Genomic DNA, 21,987 nt, shown 5'->3' with positions numbered 1-21,987 from the left:
CATTATAGATTTGGAAAATAACTTCCTCAATTTTAAGAATACGTTTGATGGGGGTGTCAAAGGGATGTTTTAAAAAAGTAGTACATTCATTTTAGAGCATTAATTCTACCAATTAATGAAATTGGCAAGGGCATCTACCTATCAATTGAATTAGTTACAGAGTCCATGACAGAATCCTAATGTCTCCTCACTACTTCCTCTACATCAGGTGCAGTTTGTATATAAAGTGGTTTGTTACATTAAAGTAAGATGCTTGTGGGATAGGGTTGTCTCTCTCTTCCAAGTTAAGTAATAGAGTTGATGAAATCAGATTCAGATTTAATTTTTGTGCTTTAACCTCCATTAGATTGAATGAGTAGACAGATGATGATGTGTGGTACTCATGCTTTGTCTCCTGTCCCCATGTCCCCTTGTCTCCTGTCTCCTGTCCCTTGTCTCCTTTGCCCATGTCTCCTGTCCCACTGTCTTCTGTCTCCTATTCTCCTGTCTCCTGTTCCACTATACCCTTGTCTCTTATGCCTCTGTCTCCTGTGTCCCTGTCCCACTGTCTTGTGTCTCCTGTCCCCTTGTCTCCCATTCCCCTATCTCCTATCCCTCGTCTCCTGTCCCCCTGTCTCCTGGCCCGCTGTCTTCTCTCTCCTGTCCCCCTGCCCCCTTGTCTACTGTTCCCCTGTCGCCTTGTCCCCCTGTCTCCTATCCCCTTGTCTCCTATCCCATGTCCCCCTGTCCCCTTATCTCCTGTCCCCCTGTCTTTTGTCCCCTTTCAACCCTATCTCCTGTCATCCTGTCCCCCTGTCACTCTGTCTTCTATCTACTATCTCCTGTCCCCATGTCCTCCTGTCTCCTGTCCCCCAGGGCACCAATGCCTCTGCTCTGGAGAAAGACATCGGTCCAGAGCAGTTCCCAGTCAATGAGCACTACTTTGGATTGGTCAACGTAAGTCCTGACGCTCCTCATCCATGAACACAGGCTCTGCTCACAAACACTGGTGTGTCCTTTCACAACACGCTGCTCCATATGTCTCGCTGTAAACACAGGGTGTTGATAACAGCACCAAAAGCATCAAAACAAGTTTGGAAACTGGTGTGATACTAAGCTACACACAGGGTTTTGTGAGAACTGTATCAAACATGTTGGATATTATGTAAAAGCAAATCTGCCTCTTATAGAGAAAAGTGGTTACATTTACATTTACATTTGGTCATTTAGCAGACGCTTTTATCCAAAGCGCCTTACAAGGGAGAATAACATTCAAGCTACAATGTGATAGAGACATTAGTGTAACAATAAATACTGCTAGGTAGTGCTAAGTAATTGTAAGTTAGGATAGGAGGTACTCTCTGAAGAGTTCCACCGACGTGGAACTACAAATAAGAATAACCTGGATTGCCGTGGTTGCACGGCCGTTGTACGGTTCATGAAGTTCTTCAGGTCTGCACACTTCAGTTACAGTAATGGAGTTGTTTCAATGTTCAGGACTCAGCAGTGGAAAAGTGTTTTTAGTGCATCCCAACTATAATATGAAACCTTATAATCTGTCCTTTTACCAGTCAGTCTCCTCGAGAAAGTTATGTCCCCATTCATTGGGTTATATTGAAGTATAGTAACCTCAGTAGTCATTTAAAATGACTTGATAAATGGACCACATTTTATATAGCGCTTGTCTTATATTGCGACCACTCAAAGCGCTTTACAATACATGTCTCACATTCACCCACACACATTCATACTGTCCATTGATGCCATTTAAGAAGCACACCTGCTCACCTAGAGCGGTACCACCAGGTTGGTTCCGGTTATAGCAGGAGGCTCAATGTGTCTTTGTACATGTTTTAATTCTTTCTTTCTTTCTTTCTTTCTTTCTTTCTTCCCCTCCCAGTTTGGAAACACCTGCTACTGTAACTCGGTGCTGCAGGCCTTGTACTTCTGCCGGCCGTTCCGGGAGAACGTGCTGGCCTACAAGGCCCAGCAGAAGAAGAAGGAGAACCTGCTCACATGTCTGGCCGACCTGTTCCACAGCATCGCCACTCAGAAGAAGAAGGTGGGAGTCATTCCGCCCAAGAAGTTCATCTCCCGCCTGCGGAAGGAGAATGGTGAGAAGAACTGCGTCAGAAGCGCTGAACGACCCTGAGCTTGTAACAACAACCAAGTGTTTTTTATATATATATATATATATATATATATATATATATATATATATATATATATATATATATATATATATATATAAATTGTCATCATCCTGGGCATACAACACAGAGTATTTGTAGGCTATTGCATCTAGGACAGAGTAAGTCTGCAAGTGGAGTTCAACTTCTCAACCTGCAATGCAACTCGTTATTCATTCTTCAATCATCAAGAACTGCTGCAATAGCTCTGTCCTGTTGACGACCTGTAGGATAACAAGAGGAGTGAGTGTGAGTGAGTGTGAGTGAGTGTGAGTGAGTGTGAGTGAGTGTGAGTGAGTGTGAGTGAGTGTGAGTGTGTGTGTGGGTGTGTGTGTGCGTACCGGACTTGTCCCAATTGGTTCTGGAGTATATGGTCGGTTTTATATCATAGCGCCTCCAAGCAGCAGAAAAGGCCCTGAAGCCACCCCTGAGCCACAGGAAAGCCCTGAGCACCCTGCCATGCAGCCACAGAGAGCCCGCAGAAAACAGTAGCACCCTGCCATGCAGCCACAGAGAGCCTGCGGAAAACAGTAACACCCACGCCCAGCCTTGAGGAGCTTAATCCAGTCCCGTAGTGTGTGAGGAGACCCTGCACCCCTGAGGTGCACACATACAACCCACCCCCATGTGCAGGCACAAGACCCAGCTGCAGGCGTAGAACCTGGGCCGCGGACGCCATGCACAGACTGCAGGCCTGGAACCAGGTCCCGTGCCTACAGACCGACACCCCGTTTGAACTGCCTGCAGGGACCCCACACGGCGAGTCCCTCTCCACCACAACTGACCAGATGCCCCATCCAGCCGCGAGCCCCGAGCGCCCATCCACATAACCAACTGTACTCAGCGCATGGCATCTGGATGTCAGCCCCCCCACCGCAGAGAAGCAAAGCAGTGGGAGCAAAGGCCGGCAGCCGCACCCCGGACACACCCTAACCCACATCCTGACAGCAAGAGGCTTCCTATGGGCCCCAGAAGGCATCCGGCGGCACTCTCCTTGCACCCCTCCTGCCCCGCAGACCCTGATCTGGTGGAGTGTTCGGAGTAAGATTTGTATGCGAGTGTATGTGTTCTAAGCTAATGTTAGTGGTATTAAAATTGCAGGACAGACGTGAAACACTCGGGCAAAATGGCAGCCGCCTGCCACATCCCTACCCACATAGCTTGCACCCCACCTGTCCCGCAAACCCTAAGCCTATTGTGTGGTGTATGTACTGAGTAAAAGTCTGGTTGTGCTGCGCATATCTCGTTGTGCATGCGAAGCACAACCAGATCAACGCGGGGGTGCAGCAGACCGGGCAGCAGCTACACAGAAGCCCTCTGGACCTGACCGTGCTCCAGCACATCCACCCCCCGTACCCAGAGGCACCCACACCCACAGCGACCAGCCACAGGCGCAGAGCGGCCCGCCATGCGCCTCCGGCCTGCCAGAAAGCTCCGCGCCCCCATCAAGCCCCTGACCAACCCCCGGCCATCACGCATGCGGACTACAGAACAGAGGGCGGCAGACGGCCCCCCTACCCACAGCTCGGCACCCCAGTGACGAGCGCCCTGCGCACCGAGAGCACCAGAGAACAGGTACCCAGGCAGCTCGGTGCGACGACAGGAGTTCACCCCCCACAGAAGGAGACCACATGGGGAGCCTGCACGAGCACACCCGGCCAGGCTCAGGTCCCCGCCCGGGTCACAGGACCAGACTGAATGCCCCCCCCCACCCCCCATGGGATGCAGAAGGATACGCAAGCCCAACCACCCCGCCGGTGCAGGCGACCCTAACGGCGCACTGACCCGCCAACCACGGGGCCAAGACTCGAACCTGCAGCCGGCACCCTCCACCCCCAACCTGGGCCCCAAACCCCCAAACCCGCAACCACGCCTCAAACCAACACACGGATGCCAGCCGCAGGCACCCACCAGGAGCACCCCCCCCATGCCCGGAGACAGGCCAGCTCAACCCAGGTACAAGAGCAGTGCCCCTATCACCCTCGTGGGGCCCAGGACCCCTCCCACGTCCACAGCACTAAGCACCACAGACATCCCCACAGCTGCCGGGCACCTACCCAACCGCAGATCGCCAGTGAGACCTGAGGGACCCCCACATGTTCCAAAACACCACGACATTGCCCCAAAGACTTAGGAAGACTCAAGTATTAATGGATGGAGTTATGTCAGTGATAATAGTAGCCCATATTTCATTAAATGAATCAACCTTGTTTTTGGATATTGCCAATAGCTTTTCCATGGAGATGTATTCTATTAATAAATGTAACCATTGGGATGTGGTGAAATGATCTCTGTTTTTCCAATTGAGTAATTTTTTTTTTACTTGGCAATTGTTAAGGGCAATTAAAATGGGTTGGTGGTGTTTGAGTGGTGGGTCAACTGAGGAGACGTCACCATGGAGACATACAGACAGGGAGACTGGAATGCTGTGACCCAGAAGGTTTGATAACTTCCTGGTGACGTAGGTCCGCAATGTTTGGTTAGGTGGGCAGAGCCAGATAGCATGAAAGTAGTCATCTGTGGTATTAAGGGAACAGTGAAAACAAAAAACCCATTTTGTGTTGGCCTCTGTGCAAACTCTCTAATATTGGATGAGATGCATTTTGGAATTGCGGGTCATAGAAAATGATGTTGTTCAATATGTTGTTGCAAATAAGCTTCCACAGGTTTATATCGGTACAAACAGCAAGGCCCCCGGCAAGGTAAAGATAAAGTGTCATCTGTTTTTAATGAAAGTTTGTTTATTCTGGAAAAGGGATTTTTTTAAATGACCTATATGAGTAAGATGTTCAATAATCTGAGGTGGTTTTAGGATGATGTTCGTTAATTTGATTTTAACTTTTAGATACTGCTGTAATTGAAGGAATTGCAGGAAACTGACCACCGATATTATACCTTTGGGTTAAGGTTAGTGATATAAGATATAGGCAAATTGTTTTCAAAAATGTGTTCCAGATGAGTAATTCCTTGTCATTTCCAAAATCTGAAGATTATGGGTCTGTTTTTAACGGGAAAATCCACGCTGTGCCAGATTGGAGGGAATTTGTTTGGAGATGGAGTGTGACGACTGAGTTTGTTGAATATTCACTAAGCTGACAGAGTCTGTGCGATGAATGGGTTTTGAAAGCAATTATGTTAGATAGATTCAGTAAGGAATGGGGGATCAGATTTTTATTTTATTAAATTAAAGCCTGACATTCTGCTTGTTTAATCTCTCGCCATCATTGATCCAATTATTGCTCTGGTTGTAACCATTTAATTATAAATTAAAGATGGTTCGCTAAATAGAAGTATCTGAAGTTTGGATTCCAGCTAGGTCTCCACAGTCTTGTTTTTCTGTATTGTTGCTAGTTTAATTCTCAGTTTCTTGTATTTCCAATATAATTTATTGATTATTGGGTCTAGAGTATTAAACTAATTTACTGTTGGTTGGATTCGGGTCATTGAAAATATTTAGTTTATTTTTGGTAGTATATTCATTTTCACTGCTGCCAATTAGTGTGATGTGTAGGTTGTTCCATTCAGTGAGGTGTCCTTCAATGGATTTGAGCAATGGAATAAAGTTAAGGGTAAACAAATCTTACAGATTGGTGGAGATATCAATGCCAAGGTATCTATCTATCTAATGTTGCCTGTTGTGATGGTTAAGAGATGTTTCTGGGATACAGCATTCCCTTAACGACCTGGTCGTAGGAACGGAACTCGGTCGTTAAGTGAGGAGTACCTGTAAAAGATTGAACAATTCCGGTAGGCATGATATTGGGTTCCGTAAATACAACAAAATATTGTCTGCATACAAACTGCATTTCCTATTTGTATGCCAATTACTTTTTTATGGATGGCCACTGCGAGGGGTTCAATAGATGGCGAATAGTAAAGGGGAGAGTGGACATCCTTGTCTTGTGCCACATTGTAGAGTGAAACGCTGTGTAACCATTGGTGATGACAGAAGCAGATGGTGAGTTGTACAGGAGTCCATTGAATAAGTGGCTCTCCAAAGCCAAATTTGTTGAGGGTGGAAAAGAGATATGTCCAATTAACTCTGTCAAATGCTTGCATCTAAAGAATCAATAACAGTATTTAAGTTGTTTCTTTGAGATATGCTGATCAGACTGAATATACAGCGCATATTGTTGGATGAGTGTCTGCCCTTGACAAAGTCTGTTTGGACTGGGTGAATTATAAATGGGATTACTTTTTCAATTCTGTTGGTTAGTGTTTTACTAATAATCTTTAAATCACAATTAATAAGGCGAATGGGTCTATAACTGGAGGTGGGGGTTGGGTCCTTATTGGGTTTGAGCAAAACCAAAATGAGAGCAGTATTCATGTGCAGAGACATGGTGGAGGTTGACTTAATCTCCGTAACCATTCTAATGAATAATGGGGATATAAGTGGCCAGAAGTGTTAATAGAATTCTACTGGGAAGCCATCTGATCCAGGTGATTTATTGTTGGGCATAGAGAAGGGAGCCTTCCTGAATTCTCCTACATTAAGTGGTTGATCCAGTGTGGTAGCCTGCTCTGTGGATAGTTTAGGGAGGTCTATATCGTTAAGGAATGAGCTAATGTTTGATATATTTGATTAATTATCTGAGTGATACAGCTTATTATAAAAGTCTCTGAATATTTTATTGATGTCTCGCAGGGTGTGTGTTATCCTAGCCTGTGGATCTTTGATGGCTGTAATAAGTGTCTTGTTTTTTTCTTTATCGCGTTTCAATTGATTGGTAAGAAATTTACCTGATTTATCAGTGAATTCAAAATAATTCACTCTTGTTCGTTGCATGAGGAATTATGCCTTTTGATGGGTGATATTATCAAGTTGAGACGTGATTGTCGGGATCTCATTTTGGATTTGCTCAGTGGGTGAATGGTCTTGTTGAGGGCTGAGAAGAAAGACAGCCTCTACGTTGCCTCCCCTACAAGTAGCTAAGAGTAGTTGCAAGGTTGAATGCTCCTAAGCGAAACCAATGTCTTCACAATGTCGCAGACGATACTTTAGCTCAACGTCGAAGGTCTCAACATCGCCAAGACCAATATCCTTAAACAAATAGCCAGCAAAAACAATGTGACGGTGATTGTACTGCAGGAGACCCATGCTGAAAACAAAAACACCCTGAAGGTCCCTGGGTATACCCTGACCGGATACATTGCCAATAAACACCATGGCATGGCTACATTCATCCGCAATGATATGGCATGGTCAGCTATAGGACAATCCCCAGAAAGTGCAGAGGTAGAATGGATCATAACAAAAGTGCAAGACACTACCATCGTAAACATCTACAAGCCACCTCCAAGCAGACTGATCCTATCGTCGCTGCCAGATGTCCCAGCCCCTGCCATGTACGCTGGAGACTTCAATAGCCATCATACAGAATGGGGCTACAGTAGCTCCAACGCTGATGGTGACTTCCTGGTAGACTGGGCCTCTACTGCTGAGGCCACACTCCTATACAATCCGAAGGAGCCGTGCACTTTCTACTCTGCACGATGGAACAGCACCACCAATCCAGATCTGGCATTTGTAAAATGGCACAATAACCAGCCACTCCCTGTTAGACACATCCTGGACATGTTCCCCCGGTCACACCATCGACTCTCGCTCATCACCATCCCATCCCTGGTCCAACCAGCGCAAGGGAGAGATGCCAAGAGGTGTAACTTCCGCAAAGCAAACTGGGCAGGCTTCATGACACTAGTGAACACGGCAGCTGCTGGCCTACCACACCTGTGCTGCAACAACCTGAACGATGCCTATGACTCGTACTGCAAGATGCTGCTGGTCGCCGCCAATAAGAACATCCCACGCGGTATATGCAAAACCTACGTTCCCTGCTAGGATGACGAATGTGAATACCTACTTCGCTCCCATGCAGAAGCACAAACCAGCGAAGGCCAGGACAAAGCAGACGGTCTACTCTGTAGGCTAAACGAGAAACGGAGGCAACGATGGACAGAGACTGTGGAATCTATCGACTTTACACACTCCAGCGGCTGGGCGTGGCAGACCATGAACAAGCTGACTGGAAGGTCAACAACCCCATCACAGTGCCCCATCACTGCAAACTCCATCGCATCGCTCCTGCTAAGTAATGGCTGCTTCCCTAATTCAGACAAGGACTTTGCCAGAACAACATCAGCGAGAGTCTATGAGCTGTCCAGGGCCCCAGGATGCGATTCCAACCTATCCACTGATTTCACAACAACAGAAATTGAACAGGCCATCCAACGCCTGAAGACCGGTAAGGCACCAGGTGTAGACAGCATCCACCCAGAGTACATTAAACATTAAGACAAGAAGGCAACCGACACTGCACTCCTTCCTCTCTACATGTCTCCAACATTGAAAGCTGCCAAAGATCTGGCACCGTGCCAAGGTGATAGCCCTGCCGAAGCCAAACAAGCTAAGCGACGACCCAAAGGGATACCGGCCCATCTCAGTGCTCTGCGTTCCATACAAGCTCCTTGAACGTCTTATCCTGCCGCGTCTCAACCCAGTGATCGACCCCCATCTTCCCAAAGAACAAGCTGGCTTTCGAAGCGGTAGGTCAACGGCAGACCAGGTGACCCTCCTGTGCCAAGACATAGAGGACCGCTTACAGGCAGGAGAGGAGAGCATATGACACTGTCTGGCTACGTGGACTACACATGAAGCTTCTGGAAACCATCCCAGACAAGTACATTGTGAGCTTCATAATGGCGATGTTGAGCAACCGCAGCTTTCGGCTACACACCAGCAACGGCCAAAGCAGTAGGGTGAGAAAGCTCAAGAACGGTGTCCCACAAGGCTCAGTGCTGGCGCCTATGCTGTTTAATATATACATCCACAACCTACCTGCCACACAATCAAGGAAGTACTTTTTTGCAGATAACCTGGTGTCTCTGAAGACATGAACATCCTGTCTTCATACCTGAAGAACTGGCACCTCAAGCTCAGTGCTGACAAGACCGTATCATCAATGTTCCACCTCTACAATAAAGAAGCGCCCCGTGAAATGGTTGGAACATCATGGTTGACAACACCCGGCTACAGTACCAGCCCTTCCCCACATACCTTGACGTGAAGCTTGACAGAACACCGTCATTCAGACAACACCTGGATAAGGTCAAGGCGAAGACAACCTCCCGCGCCGCGCTGATACGTCGTCTAGCCGGCACCACATGGGGAGCCTCCACAAAGACATTTCCACCGAGGCCCTGGTGTTCTCCAGTGCTGAGTACTATGCTCCGGTCTGGTGCCGTAGCCCCCACATCAACAAGCTGGACACTGCCCTTAACACTGCCCTACGGACTGTCTCCGGATGCCTACGAGCCACTCCAACAAACCAACTGCCCGTCCTCGGAGGAATCGCTCCAGCAGAGGTCAGGCGAGAAGGAGCCATGCTGGCTCTTGCTCGAAAGGCACAGGCGAGTGAATCCCACCTCCTCCGCAAAATCACCACGGAGACACCACAGCGCATGCGCTTCAAGTCCCGGCGCCCCTTTGCCATACATGCTCAAGAACTGCTGCGCAAAACACCAGCCGACATCTCCAAGGCCTCATTGGTCAAGGCAAGATGGAGGGACCAGTGGAAGTCAGCAGAACCATCTAGGCTTCACCACTACATTGAAGATCCCACGGTCGTTCCTGGCCAGCATCTGCCCCGAAAGCAGTGGACAACCCTCAACCGCCTGAGGACAGGTGTGGGACGCTTCAGGGCAGCAATGCAGAAGTGGGGCATCACGGACAGTGCCCAATGCGATTGCGGAGACCCACTACAAACTGTGGAACACATTCTAACTAGCTGCCCCAGTCACCCACCCCCGAACGGCAAACATGGTCTAACTGACCTTGATGCTAGGACGCTGGAAATGGCTCGCCTCAACGGAGATGAAGGTCTAAGGACATACGCCAGAAGAAGTCTTGTTGGGACTGTAAGTCGAGAATTAAATAATACTACCTCTCAGAACTGCCTTTGCTGTTTCCCAGAGTAAGGATGGTGATATTAACAGAGTCATTCAGTTCAATGAAGGAAGTCCATTATCTGGAGAAGAAATGGCAAATTCTTTTATCTTTATCTTTTTATCTTTACCTGTCAGTGAGGTGTTAAACTGACACCCGACACCCGCCAGGAGGCTTGGGGTTGGTTTAATTTATGAGGTTGAAACTAATCGGCCCGTGATCTGAGATTACTATAGGGTGGATTTCAGAATTAATGATTTTAGCCATTACAGAGTTACTTGTGAAAAGAGAGTCAATTTATTAAGTGCATTATTTGATCGCCAAGAGCAAGATCACTCTTATATTGTTTTATAGTGTCAGACGAACGCCAGGACTTGTAATCATCTCTGGTTTGTGAACGGTCTAAACTTGGATCAAGTACTGTGTTGAAGTCTCCTCCCAGTATATTTATTGAGTCAAAGAATTCTAAGAGTTTTGAAAATATATTGTGAAGGAAATTTGGGTTGTCTGGCTATATATAAAAGCTATGGTTAATTTGATGTTTCCTAAAATTCCGTTAATCATTATGTATCTTCTGTGTCTGGTTTTATTCTGGTATGGGATACTTTCATTGATCAATATAAAAAACATATTTTTTTACAGTTATATGATGCAGAAAACATCTGGTTAACCCATTTAGTTTTGAGTTTGAGGTGCTCCGAATGTATTGTGGTGAGTTTCTTGCAATAGACAGAAATTGTGGTTCATCCTGGTGAGGTGATTTAGGATTTTGCTACATTTAGCTGGTGAGCCTAAACCTCTCACATTCCAACTAACAAACTTAATGGGTGTCATTGAGGTTAGTTAGGGGGTGATGGGTGTGTATTTATTGTTTTCCGATGCAGCAGCACAGTGCATCCAGGCAATAGTTATGCTACTGTGCCCATGTTTTTCCATAGATAAGTCGTGAGTTTTTCTCCTTTACATTCCTTTTTACTGTCCTAGTAATTGAAGGAGATTTGTAGGACTACATATCTACACAAACAAATGACAAATAGACTTACTGTATTACGTTTTAGGAGTCAGTTAGTCGGTCTATTAGAAAGGAATTTTCTACTTTTTATTTTATTTTTTATTTTTTCCTAGGACATATTGTGTGCTATCACCGGGTGCGTTGCATTACATTTCACTCCATATATGTATGGAAGTATGTATATGTATGTGACAAATAAAAATCTTGAATCTTGAATCTTGAATATAAACATAGAACAGTGCCAAGTCAGACATACATATAGTGAGAGAGTGGAAAGAGGGGGAAAGTTATGAGAGAAGTAGGGAGGGAGGGATTAGGAAGGTGGGCTGATGAGAGTGAGCAATATTTACAATCTGTATAAAGATAGGGTACTAGTTTCTACGTCTCGCATATCTGAATTATCAGAATAACCAGGGTGTGGCGGAGGAGTCTCGGAATTACAGACTGTCAATATATAATTTATCGACAACCAGCTATACCCTTCTGCCGGTTCCCCTTCAGGATGGGGTACAGCACCTTCCATCGGCTGTTGATCTCCTTGGGGAATTGATCGTTCATACCCAGCGTGGTTCCTTTCAGTTCCCATTCTTTGCCTTTAACCAGCACCTTGTGCTTGTAGTGATTAAACTTAGCAATTATGATGTGGGGACAGTTCCCCACGCAGTGTCCCAGTGGGTGAACCCGGTGGAAGGTGATCTGTTTCACGGCGTTCATGGGGAGTTTCAGGGCAGTGTGGAGGAAGTCTTTCACCATGTTTGCTGGGGTCTTGGTGTTGTCCTCTGGGATCCTGGAAAAGAAGAGGTTGTTCAGCATACTTTTGGATTGGATATCCAGAATAGTCTCTTTCATTATTTCATTCTCTTTTTTTACAACTTCCATCTCCGCTGTGAGATGCTTCACAGAGTTTTTTAGATCTGCCTCTTTTTACATCTTGCCAACCATGCGGTGCAGGAAGTCAATGCTGGCTTTGATCTCGGAAATGTCTCTCTACAGCGGTGGGAATTAGATCAGTGAGTCTGCCTTCTTTCTTTTTGCTGTCTTGTTATGGTCCTGGTCCTCTTCCATCACATACTAGTTATAATAATAATCAATATAATCCTCAATGTCGTCCACTTCGGATTTGCGTTGTGTTTTTTTTTTATATATATATATTTTTTTTTTTGCAATTCGATTTGTTATTTGTTGGAGAAGATTGTCGGTGTTTTAGTTTGTGCAGCTGGGTGCCGCCATGTTGTATCTGTACTCACTTCCGTCTTCTTGGGAGATCACAGCATGCTCCGCTCTAACCAACAAGGTGTTTACCAAGTTCGCAACCATGTATCAATTGTTGTTTGCCCCTGATCATTTTATAATTGAGTGAGAATTATCTTATACAATAATCCATATTTCAATTATTTTCACTTGTTTCACAATTTTTTAGCAAATCCTAGGTATGACTAGACTACAGGAAAACTGTTTTTCCTCGATGGAAATTTCTAAACCTACAGCGGTATATAGTATGAACAAACACCGATCAGCCACAACATTAGAACCACTGACTGGTGAAGTGAATAACATTGATCATCTCGTTTAAATGGCACCTGTCAACGGGTGGGATATATTTGGCAGCAAGTGAGCAGTCAGTTCTTGAAGTTGATGCGTTGGAAGCAGGAAAAATGGGCAAGCGTAAGGATCTGAGCGACAAGACAAGGGGCAAATTGTGATGGCTAAACGAGTGGCTCAGAGCATTTCCAAAATGGCAGGTCTTGTGGTGTGATCCCTGTATGCAGTGGTTAGTACCTACCAAAAGGGGTCCAAGGAAGGACAACCGTTGAACTGGCGACAATGGGCATGTGAGCGTCAGAACTGGACCATGGAGCAATGGAAGAAGGTGCTCTGGTCTGATGAATCACGTTTTCTTCTATGCGGATGGCCAGGATTAGGGTCCGATCCAATCGAGCATCTGTGGGATGTGCTGGAACAACAAGCCCGATCCATGGCATCCATGGATTCTCCCCTCTTGGAGAAGTAATGACCATTCGTTGTTTTAAGACCATATATCTTACCATATTTTTACCAAAATATGGTAAGATCATTCTCCAAAGATGGGGATTGGTGGCAGTTTTGCGTTGTCATCCCACAGGTCGTCCACAGGACAGAGTTGTTGCAGCAGTTCTTGATGAATAAAGAATGAATAAAAACTGGCATTGCAGGTTGAGCTCCACTTGCAGAATAACTCTGTCCTAGATGAGATACAATACTGTGGTGTATGCCAAGCATGCTTACAGCACAGGATAAAAAATATAATTAATTAATTAATAAAAATATATGATATTAACTTATGAAATGTGGTTGACAACGGGGACTACATGTTTGATGCTTGACAATGGCCAAATTCTCGTTGCCCGGGGCAACTGTGTTGCTGTTATTGTCGGGCCCTGTCATGCCGCATTAAACCTTGTTGTTTTCTTACTTGAATCATGGCGTAACCTACCTGTTGATGCATCTCTCCTCTGGAGCTATTGTGGAGTGTGGTGGAGTCCGGACATAAGCTCCGCTACCTCACCCTCTGATTGGATGATTCTAACAATGTGTTCATCTCTCCATCCCTGTTGGTCAGAAGTGTAGACAGCATTCTGTGTTGAGCCCCAAACTGTGCCCTCCGTGTTGTAAGGATGATTCAGTGAAATGTCTTTACTGCTGAAGGTGTCGTCCCACGAGACATGAAGTGCACATGCGTGTGCACGTGTATGCTGCTGGGAAAGGTCACTGGGAGCGGAGAGCTGATGCAGACGGTTCTCCACTTGTTCTAGATGAGGAACAATGTGATCTCTGTTTGGGCTGTCTGTGCTCTCTCTCTCTCTCTCCCTCTCGCTCTGTTTCTCTCGCTCTCTTTGTTTCTCTCTCTCAATCTGTTAAATTAGTTTCAAAACATGTCGCTCAGGATTTTGCTCCATTTAAAATTACTAAACAGAAGGTCACAATTCTCCAAATCCACGTTTCAATTTTACTTTCCATCTTAAGGTTCTGATTTCATTTTCGATTTAAACATTTTCTTTCAGCACTGACAGCATGCCATTGTTAGACTGAAAATAAAAATATGAGAATATTTAAATATCACACCTAAACTTATATTGAACTTTATTGTTATTTTTTTGTTAATACAGGTATTCCTCACTTAACGACCTACCTGTTTGATGACCGTTCAGACCTTTGACCAGCTCTCTGACCAGTCGGTATTGTGCGCTGCCTACAATAATGCGCAGCGTTTCAGTGTCAAGCATCTCATCGCGCATCACCCGTTATATTCTATATACACTGTATACATCTCATTGCATCAATCTCAGTTTCAGTTTAGTTCCCGCAGTCTGTCAGTATTCACTACACTAGCGTTCGCTATTGCCACGCCCCCTTACCATGAAATAACACGGGTTCGGAGCCGACGAGCCACAGTCGACACCCCCCAGCGCACACTGCATTTGTTTACTGGACGGATCATGACCGCCCTAATATGGCAACCATATCCGACAACATTAAACACAAAAATACAGGGAGATTCGCGAACCTGCTTGTGATTTCTACGTTTAAAACACTTATTTTGATCGATTTTGAATCGGAATCGTGACACCCCTACTAAACAGATATTTTCAGCTTGTTTTGAAACATGAAACTGTCCACTCAGAGCCGTTTAGAGGCCTACACTGAGAAAACATTAGAACAGCAGATGTAGACTTAACTCAACCCTTAAAATAAACTAGCAGGACTCGTTCTAAAACCAGACTGAACCTGTGCTCAGATGCCTGGATTATATTTGTTCCTCGTTATTCTTTTGGAAAGAAGGATGGATGGATGGATAGACAGGTGGGCTGGGTACTGGTCAGAATCTCATGATACGATTGTAAATAGATATATTGACATTACTTAACGACAACCGCTTCCAACTGTTCAGTTTACCACCTGACGTGCATCACAAAAACATTTAAATGAACAAAAATATGAAATATTTAAATTCCTCTTTATTTTTCTAAACATTACTTTACTGAACTTGCAGTATTGTATGGACCTTTTAGAAATATATATACTGTATATGTATATTTATATAAAAAAAAAAAGAAATAAAACATTACTTCGCACATTGTAAAATTGTGCGCTGGTCAAACAAAATAATTCTAAATAGTTAAAAAACCAAAAACTTTAATTATTACATCTGTGACTCAGTTCCTTTGTAGAATTATTTGGAGTAGCAGAGTATTTGTTAAATCAGTTCAGAAATTGAAAACAATAGAATTGAATTGTATTGAGAGTTTCACTGAAAACCCGGTCCTCACCTGATGTAACGTCTCCGTCCCCCTTTCTTTTCTCATCTTTTCTCATCTCGCCCTATCTCATCTTGTTGTATCTCAGACCTTTTTGACAACTACATGCAGCAGGACGCGCACGAGTTCCTCAACTACCTCCTGAACACGGTGGCCGACATCCTCCAGGAGGAGAAGAAGCAGGAGAAGCAGAACGGGCGGCTAAAGAATAACGGGACTCCCGTTGCCACGGAGGCGGACGCAGAGCACAAGGCGGAGCCCACGTGGGTGCACGACATCTTCCAGGGCACGCTCACCAACGAGACGCGCTGCCTCAACTGCGAGACTGTGAGTGCAGCCACCCTCTCTCTAAGTCATGTTTCAGGATCATATGAATGTACATTATATATTATATGGTGTTTTTGTGTATTTAAGCTTTTTCACTGAATCCGAACCAACCATTCGGAACTGTCTGGAAGAAAAAAACAAAAAAGGTTGAACAACCTTGTACCGAAGTGGATAAGAGCCATGTGGTTCTTGATGAATCTCGAAATTCTGAGGATTCTATTCTCAGGATTCTGGTTCTTAGAACTCTAGACTTTATTTTTCCCTGAATTCTTCGATCCAGAATTCAGAGATTAATCGAAGAACTCAAATTTTTTTTTACGTCCCAATAATCCTCTCCCTCCCAGCTTCACGTGGGATGGCCGTGTCTGTTCATGTTCAGGTTAATTCCACCAAGACGTGTTTCTTGTAAGTTTGTATTTTTTGATGAAGCTCAGCAGAAATTCATCATCTCATGTTTTTGTCATTTTGTGCTCAAATTCAACCAATGTGGGAAATTAATCACATTTGAAAGTCTACTGGTTATTATGACGGGCAAGTTTATTTGTAAAGTGCATTTCATGCATGATGGAAAAGTGCTTCACATGAGACATTTAAAAAATATTTTCATTGGAGTAATTTAATTCAATGCTGTTATAAATGCAAAATGGAGGCATTTCCTTATTTTTGTTTTTTTGGGCAGCGAAATCTAATAATTAGTTATTACAGCATTATACTACACAAAATAATACATTATTAATAATAATAATAATAATAATAATAATTATAATAATAATAATAGGCAGCAATACACAGGGTCCAGTTTAGTCATGTTGGGTGTGTGTTTTACAGTTTCCCGGGTTCTCTGAAACGCAGGACAATTTTCCGAGTTTACTTTAATGCAGCATGTGCTCCCTCTGCTCATTCGTCTCCCGGTTGCTCGTCTAATTTCTTGAGTACTTTTTTTTATATTTTGACTGACCTTGACAACTGGATTTTTGGATAATGGCTTCTTTAATGTCTTAGATTTTCAGTGATATTTCTTTGGGTAGTTACCATTGCGTAGCTTCTATTTTTCCGATGCAACCTTATATTTTGATCTCCCTTGTTTGCGAGGGACACTCAGACAACATTTAAAGGTTTATTTCCTATTATTTTTTCCATTAATTCGGCAAAGTAATGTGGACGGATTTAAAATATCAATCTTACAGATCTATTGACATCCACCAGGTAAGAAGCTATATTTAATATACACGTGAATCAATAGTTTGGTAATGTTGAACAAGTAATGACTTGGTCCACTCCACACCCTGGACACGGTCCAACGGGACATTCTCAATCCGAATCTGTATATTTATAGTACATAATATGATGAAGTCATAAACCGTCTTACTGTGAATCTCATCTCGTTCAATTTTAAAAGACGCGTGTTATGGGTCAGTTAACCAGAACAACTGAATATTTTGGGTCAAATTTGTTCTATTTTTCACTAATATCTGCTCTGGAAAGTGGATCCTTGTTATTTAGCATTTTAAAGAACACCTTAACTGTGTTTCTTGCTGACGCCAAAGTATGTCTTCCAGATAGTTTTAGCCTCATTGGACATATTTGGGACTGGCACACTGGAACGTTGTTTTTAAAATCGCTCAGTTTTTGGTTGGTTAATATCTGCTCTGTATGTGGATCTTTTTGGATGAAACTTCAACCACAAGGTCTTTGTGACAGCGAGATTCAAACAAGATATATAAACCACGTTCTTGTGTTATGCCGAAGTTGCTGTTCCAAATAGATTAAGGCTTCAAAATTCCAAGAATTCTTCCTTCTTTTTCCTCTTACAATAACAATAAGGGGCCTTGCTGCCACCGTGTGCAGTGACGACAAAAGATCTGTCCTTGAGAAGAAGATGGAGTTTAGACAGATGTTGAACTGCATTGTCAGTACATCAAAAACTCCCCTCGTCTCATCTGTGTCTGCATCTTCCAAGGGAGAACAAAGACATTCTTGATCTGCGTTCTCGCAAAATTGTAAATCACTGGAAGAGTCTTTATTCTTTTTTAAGAAAAGTCTTAATTAGCATTATCATGGCTAAATGGGTTGAAAAAGCCAACATGTGTCGCCTGAAAAAGATCTCCAGGGCATGTCAAAGTGAAACAATAAGGGGGTGAGACCGATATCTGCAATGTTTTACCACACGTTTTCATTCCAAACACGTCGGCTTTTTTCAACCGATACCGCCATTTTAAAAGTGGACCTATAACGCTCCTTTTTACACAAGTTAATATAGGTCTCTGAGTTCCCCAAAACATGTTTTTGAAGTTTTTTGCTGAAAATACCACTCCGATTATGTGTTAGAGCCATTCGAACATGCCTTGACATTCATTGTGGTGCTGACGCTCTGTCACTTCACTTTTACATCTCCAAGGCCTCATTGAAAAGTTTGTTCCGACTTTCGTTGCCGTTCTCCAAGCTTGGGGGACACTGACACCGCACCACGACGCACCGCGACTCTAGCATGCGAGGATTTTTTTTTCATATAAACTTAAAAAAATAAAATAAAAAAAATAAATTACATCAGTAAAAACACACTTTTTTTATTGGTTTTGTTTGGAGAAACGCACAGCGGATCAGATGGAGCAGATGACCATATAAAGGAATCCGTGACAAGCTGACGTCAGCTCGTGGAGATAGTAGAAAAAACCTTTGAGAACAAAGCAAATAGAGCAGTCAGAAGCCTCGTCGAATATGAACATCCGACATTGTAACATTATATATACATGACAGAAAATAAGGAAAAGCATAATAGGTCCCCTTTTTTTCCACACTTGTTCTTTCACCTTTCTTCTCCTTCATTGCCATAGTTATTACAGGAAAAGGCCATGTGCCGTAATTGTTCTTCCAATTTTCATCTCATTTCATCTCGTCGTTTTTTCTCGTTGTTGTTTGTTTCACTTGTGGTGATTCTCCCTGTCTTGGAGAAGCAATTATGATTAGTTGATGAGTTCACTCTTTCCCATCCTTTTCTGAGCTCCTCCCTCTCCTTCCAGCTCCCCAGTGTTCCTCCTCTCTCACCTCCTCCCTCTGCTCCGACAGGTCAGCAGCAAAGACGAGGACTTCCTGGACCTCTCTGTGGACGTGGAGCAGAACACCTCCATCACTCACTGTCTCAGGTAGGACTGTCCATCCGGTGCTGTCGAGGTTTCCATGGTTACCGTCTGAGAATCTAACCGGCACTCCGTTGTCGCTTGTGTTTCAGGGACTTCAGCAATACAGAGACTCTGTGCAGTGAATACAAATACTATTGTGAGACCTGCTGCAGCAAGCAGGAGGCACAGAAACGGTCAGTTTCAAGTCCCAGACCAATTTGTAAGATCTTAAGAGGAGGAGGAAGAGGAGGAGGAGGAGGAGGAGGAGGAGGAGGAGATCTATTGTCTTCACCTGGAATACCACCCATTTTAGCCATTACCATGGCCAAACCCACAAAAATAGAAAATTCTGTGATCGTCTCTCTTGCTTGAGCCCCCTGTTCTCAGATACAGAGAAGTGGAAGAATATATAGAATATATAGGAAGGTAGTTTTGGCCATTTGGGTGGTATTCCTCTTTAAGCGTTGTTAAAAGCCCTCCCCTGTCACAGACACTCATTTGATTTGAGGCAGTCAGAAACTCCTGTGATTTTGTACAATGTTTTGATCCTGTGTTGTGCAGGATGCGAGTGAAGAAGCTTCCCATGATCCTGGCGCTGCACCTCAAAAGGTTCAAGTACATGGAGCAGCTGCACCGCTACACCAAGCTGTCTTACCGCGTTGTCTTCCCCTTGGAGCTCCGCCTCTTCAACACGTCCGGAGACGCCGTCAACCTGGACCGCATGTACGACCTGGTGGCTGTAGTGGTGCACTGCGGGAGGTGAGCCCATAGCAACACACTGCTGCAGAATACACACACACACACACACACACACACACACACACACAAACACACACTCTATCTCCTCTAGCCTCTGGGCTAATCTGTCTCCCAATTCAATTCACAAGGTTTTATTTATAAAGCCAATTTAAAACAAGTGAAGACCTAAAATTAAACCTTAAACCTAAAAAAAACAGAAAAATCGAATTGTTGCAGAAAAAGAAAAAGAAAACATACTGCATGTGTAAAAACAAATAAGGATATAGACAAAAATATAGGCAGAAATAATTCAGATGTAATAACAACAGAAGACAAACATAAGATAATTCAATTGATCAAGCTACACTGCTTTGGGTAAAACTTTATCAACAAGTTTCAATGTGCAGCTTTCTCAAAACAAAGTACTATACTGTTATTGGTTCAATATTAAAGTTAAAGGAATGGAATGGAATGGAATTATCGAGTCGGGGACCCCTGGCAAACAAAACTGCGATGTCACCTCCTGTGTCATGTGCTGGGGGAGCTGTGAGGTCACTTCCTGTGTTGTGTCCTCAGCGGGCCGAACAGAGGACACTACATCACCATCGTGAAGAGCCATGGCTTCTGGCTGCTGTTCGACGACGACATCGTGGAGGTTCGTCACTCTCTCACTTTACGATCGTCACACGCGACCCAGAACAATTTGAATGTCATTTTATCGTCTTTTCATTTCATTTTTTTCATTCTTATTGGCACCAATATGGTGAAGGTTGTCGGTAAACTGGTCCCATTGTTTTCCATTCCTCTTCTGGTCATTTGTTTGTTTGCATTGGGAGAGAATTCTTCCAAGGTCACAGTATTTTCTACTTGGATCTTCCCTTTTTTTCTGTTTCCTGTAGCTAACGGTCCAAAATCAGAACCTAACGTGATGTGTCACTCGACGCATTTTCACAGGAAATGTAAATCAGCAGAGGAAGTGAAGATTTGTGATATCACAATTATACATACTGTATGTGTTATTAAGAATGTAGCCTATTCAGACATTATTCTGAATTTTTCTCAGCAGGATCGTTGCATACGACTCCTCAGGTGGAAAAAGAGGTTGTGTCTATCCTTGTTTGGGGAAACATAAAAATCCATTGTAAATGGATTTTTATTCAAGATCCATCAGCGACACCCTGATAGAAAAACGGGTTTTATGTTTTATTATTAACCCCCTTTTTCCAAACTCTCTAAACCTTAACAGTGTTACAGTCACAGGACGCAGCGTGGGACTGTTGCTTCCAAACTATTTCTCTGCTTGTATCCCGTTTAAATATCTGAATATTCAAAGTGACATCTACGTCTCTGTGGCAGAAAATCGACGCCCAGGCCATCGAGGAGTTCTACGGCCTGACGTCCGACATCTCCAAGAACTCAGAGTCGGGGTACATCCTGTTCTACCAATCCAGGGAGTGACTGGATCTGGACCTGGACCCTGGGACACAGTACAGGGAGTGACTGAACCTGGGACCCAGGGGACCCCCCCACCGTGCCAACATCCATTCTACCAGTCCTCCCTCACCCCTCCCTCACCTCTTTATCCTCCCTCTAAACTCCCGTCATTTCCTCCATCTGGAGCTGCACTTTAGAACGACAGAAGCACAAAAAGAAGCGCTAAAACGTGGAGAACCTGTAGGAGGAGGAGCCTCTACGTCCTTACCTACAACGAGCGACCCTGGAAACTAGGCTGTGGGACCTTGGGGAAGGTCAAAGGTCACATACAGACCAATCCCCTAATTTCTGTGTACGTAAGTTGTTGTTTGTCTGGTTTTAATCAAACTGTTACACACTCCTCATCCTTCTGTCCGTTTTGAGCTGTCGATACCATTTCTTTCGTCCGTCGAGTAACATGTTGGGGAGAAATGCTCAAAAAAAGCTTGCGCTGGAACAACTTGATGTTTAAGAAGGACTAAGCCACGTTAAGTTGCAGTTGCATCCATGAAGAGCTAAATATCTGTCATGGGTTGAAGATTCTGTGAATCATTATGCACTTTTGGGGAATTCTGTTTGTCTTCCAACCGATTCACAAAGACTGGAGCCCGGCTATCAAACATCCGAATATCGGGCTAATTAGAGCGTTAATCCATCGTTCTGTGCATGACGACTTGTTGTGTCGGGAACATCCTTCCCCAGTTAAACCATTCAACCCTTAAAATTGTCTCTCTTCCTTAAGCCAACGGTGAACAGGACCTTTCTGCTTCTGCTCATCCTGTTTGCCAGTCCTGATGTTTGAGTACCAATAGACTTTTATAGTGACACAAAAACGTATATTTATTTCTGTTATTTATGAGTGTCAAGTGGCAATCTCGAAGATTTCCGTTTTGTTGTTTTTGGCAGC

The 21,987-nt window shown here is 44.2% G+C and overlaps 1 protein-coding gene across 2 annotated transcripts in view; it reads left to right on the top strand.

Annotated features, from left to right (window-relative positions):
• usp46 (ubiquitin specific peptidase 46) overlaps positions 1 to 21,065 on the top strand; it is a gene marked incomplete at its 3' end in the record, with an annotated part of 23,088 nt that extends 2,023 nt beyond the window's left edge. The window contains exons 2-9 of one of the 2 annotated variants that reach the window (XM_080011170.1): positions 856 to 936; positions 1,916 to 2,093; positions 15,512 to 15,750; positions 18,817 to 18,893; positions 18,980 to 19,063; positions 19,431 to 19,628; positions 20,184 to 20,262; positions 20,964 to 21,065. In XM_080011170.1, coding sequence (XP_079867296.1) covers positions 856 to 936; positions 1,916 to 2,093; positions 15,512 to 15,750; positions 18,817 to 18,893; positions 18,980 to 19,063; positions 19,431 to 19,628; positions 20,184 to 20,262; positions 20,964 to 21,065 — 1,038 coding nt within the window. Of the gene's footprint in view, positions 1 to 855; positions 937 to 1,879; positions 2,094 to 15,511; positions 15,751 to 18,816; positions 18,894 to 18,979; positions 19,064 to 19,430; positions 19,629 to 20,183; positions 20,263 to 20,963 lie in introns of both variants that reach the window. The other variant, XM_080011169.1, reaches the window with a different exon arrangement.
• Between the last annotated feature and the right edge of the window lie 922 nt (positions 21,066 to 21,987).

This window comes from Zeus faber (assembly GCF_960531495.2).
Source record: "Zeus faber genome assembly, chromosome: 1".
Taxonomy (NCBI): Eukaryota; Metazoa; Chordata; class Actinopteri; order Zeiformes; family Zeidae; genus Zeus; species Zeus faber.
Note: the sequence above shows the minus strand (reverse complement) of the source record. Positions and strands in the feature narration are given on the sequence as shown.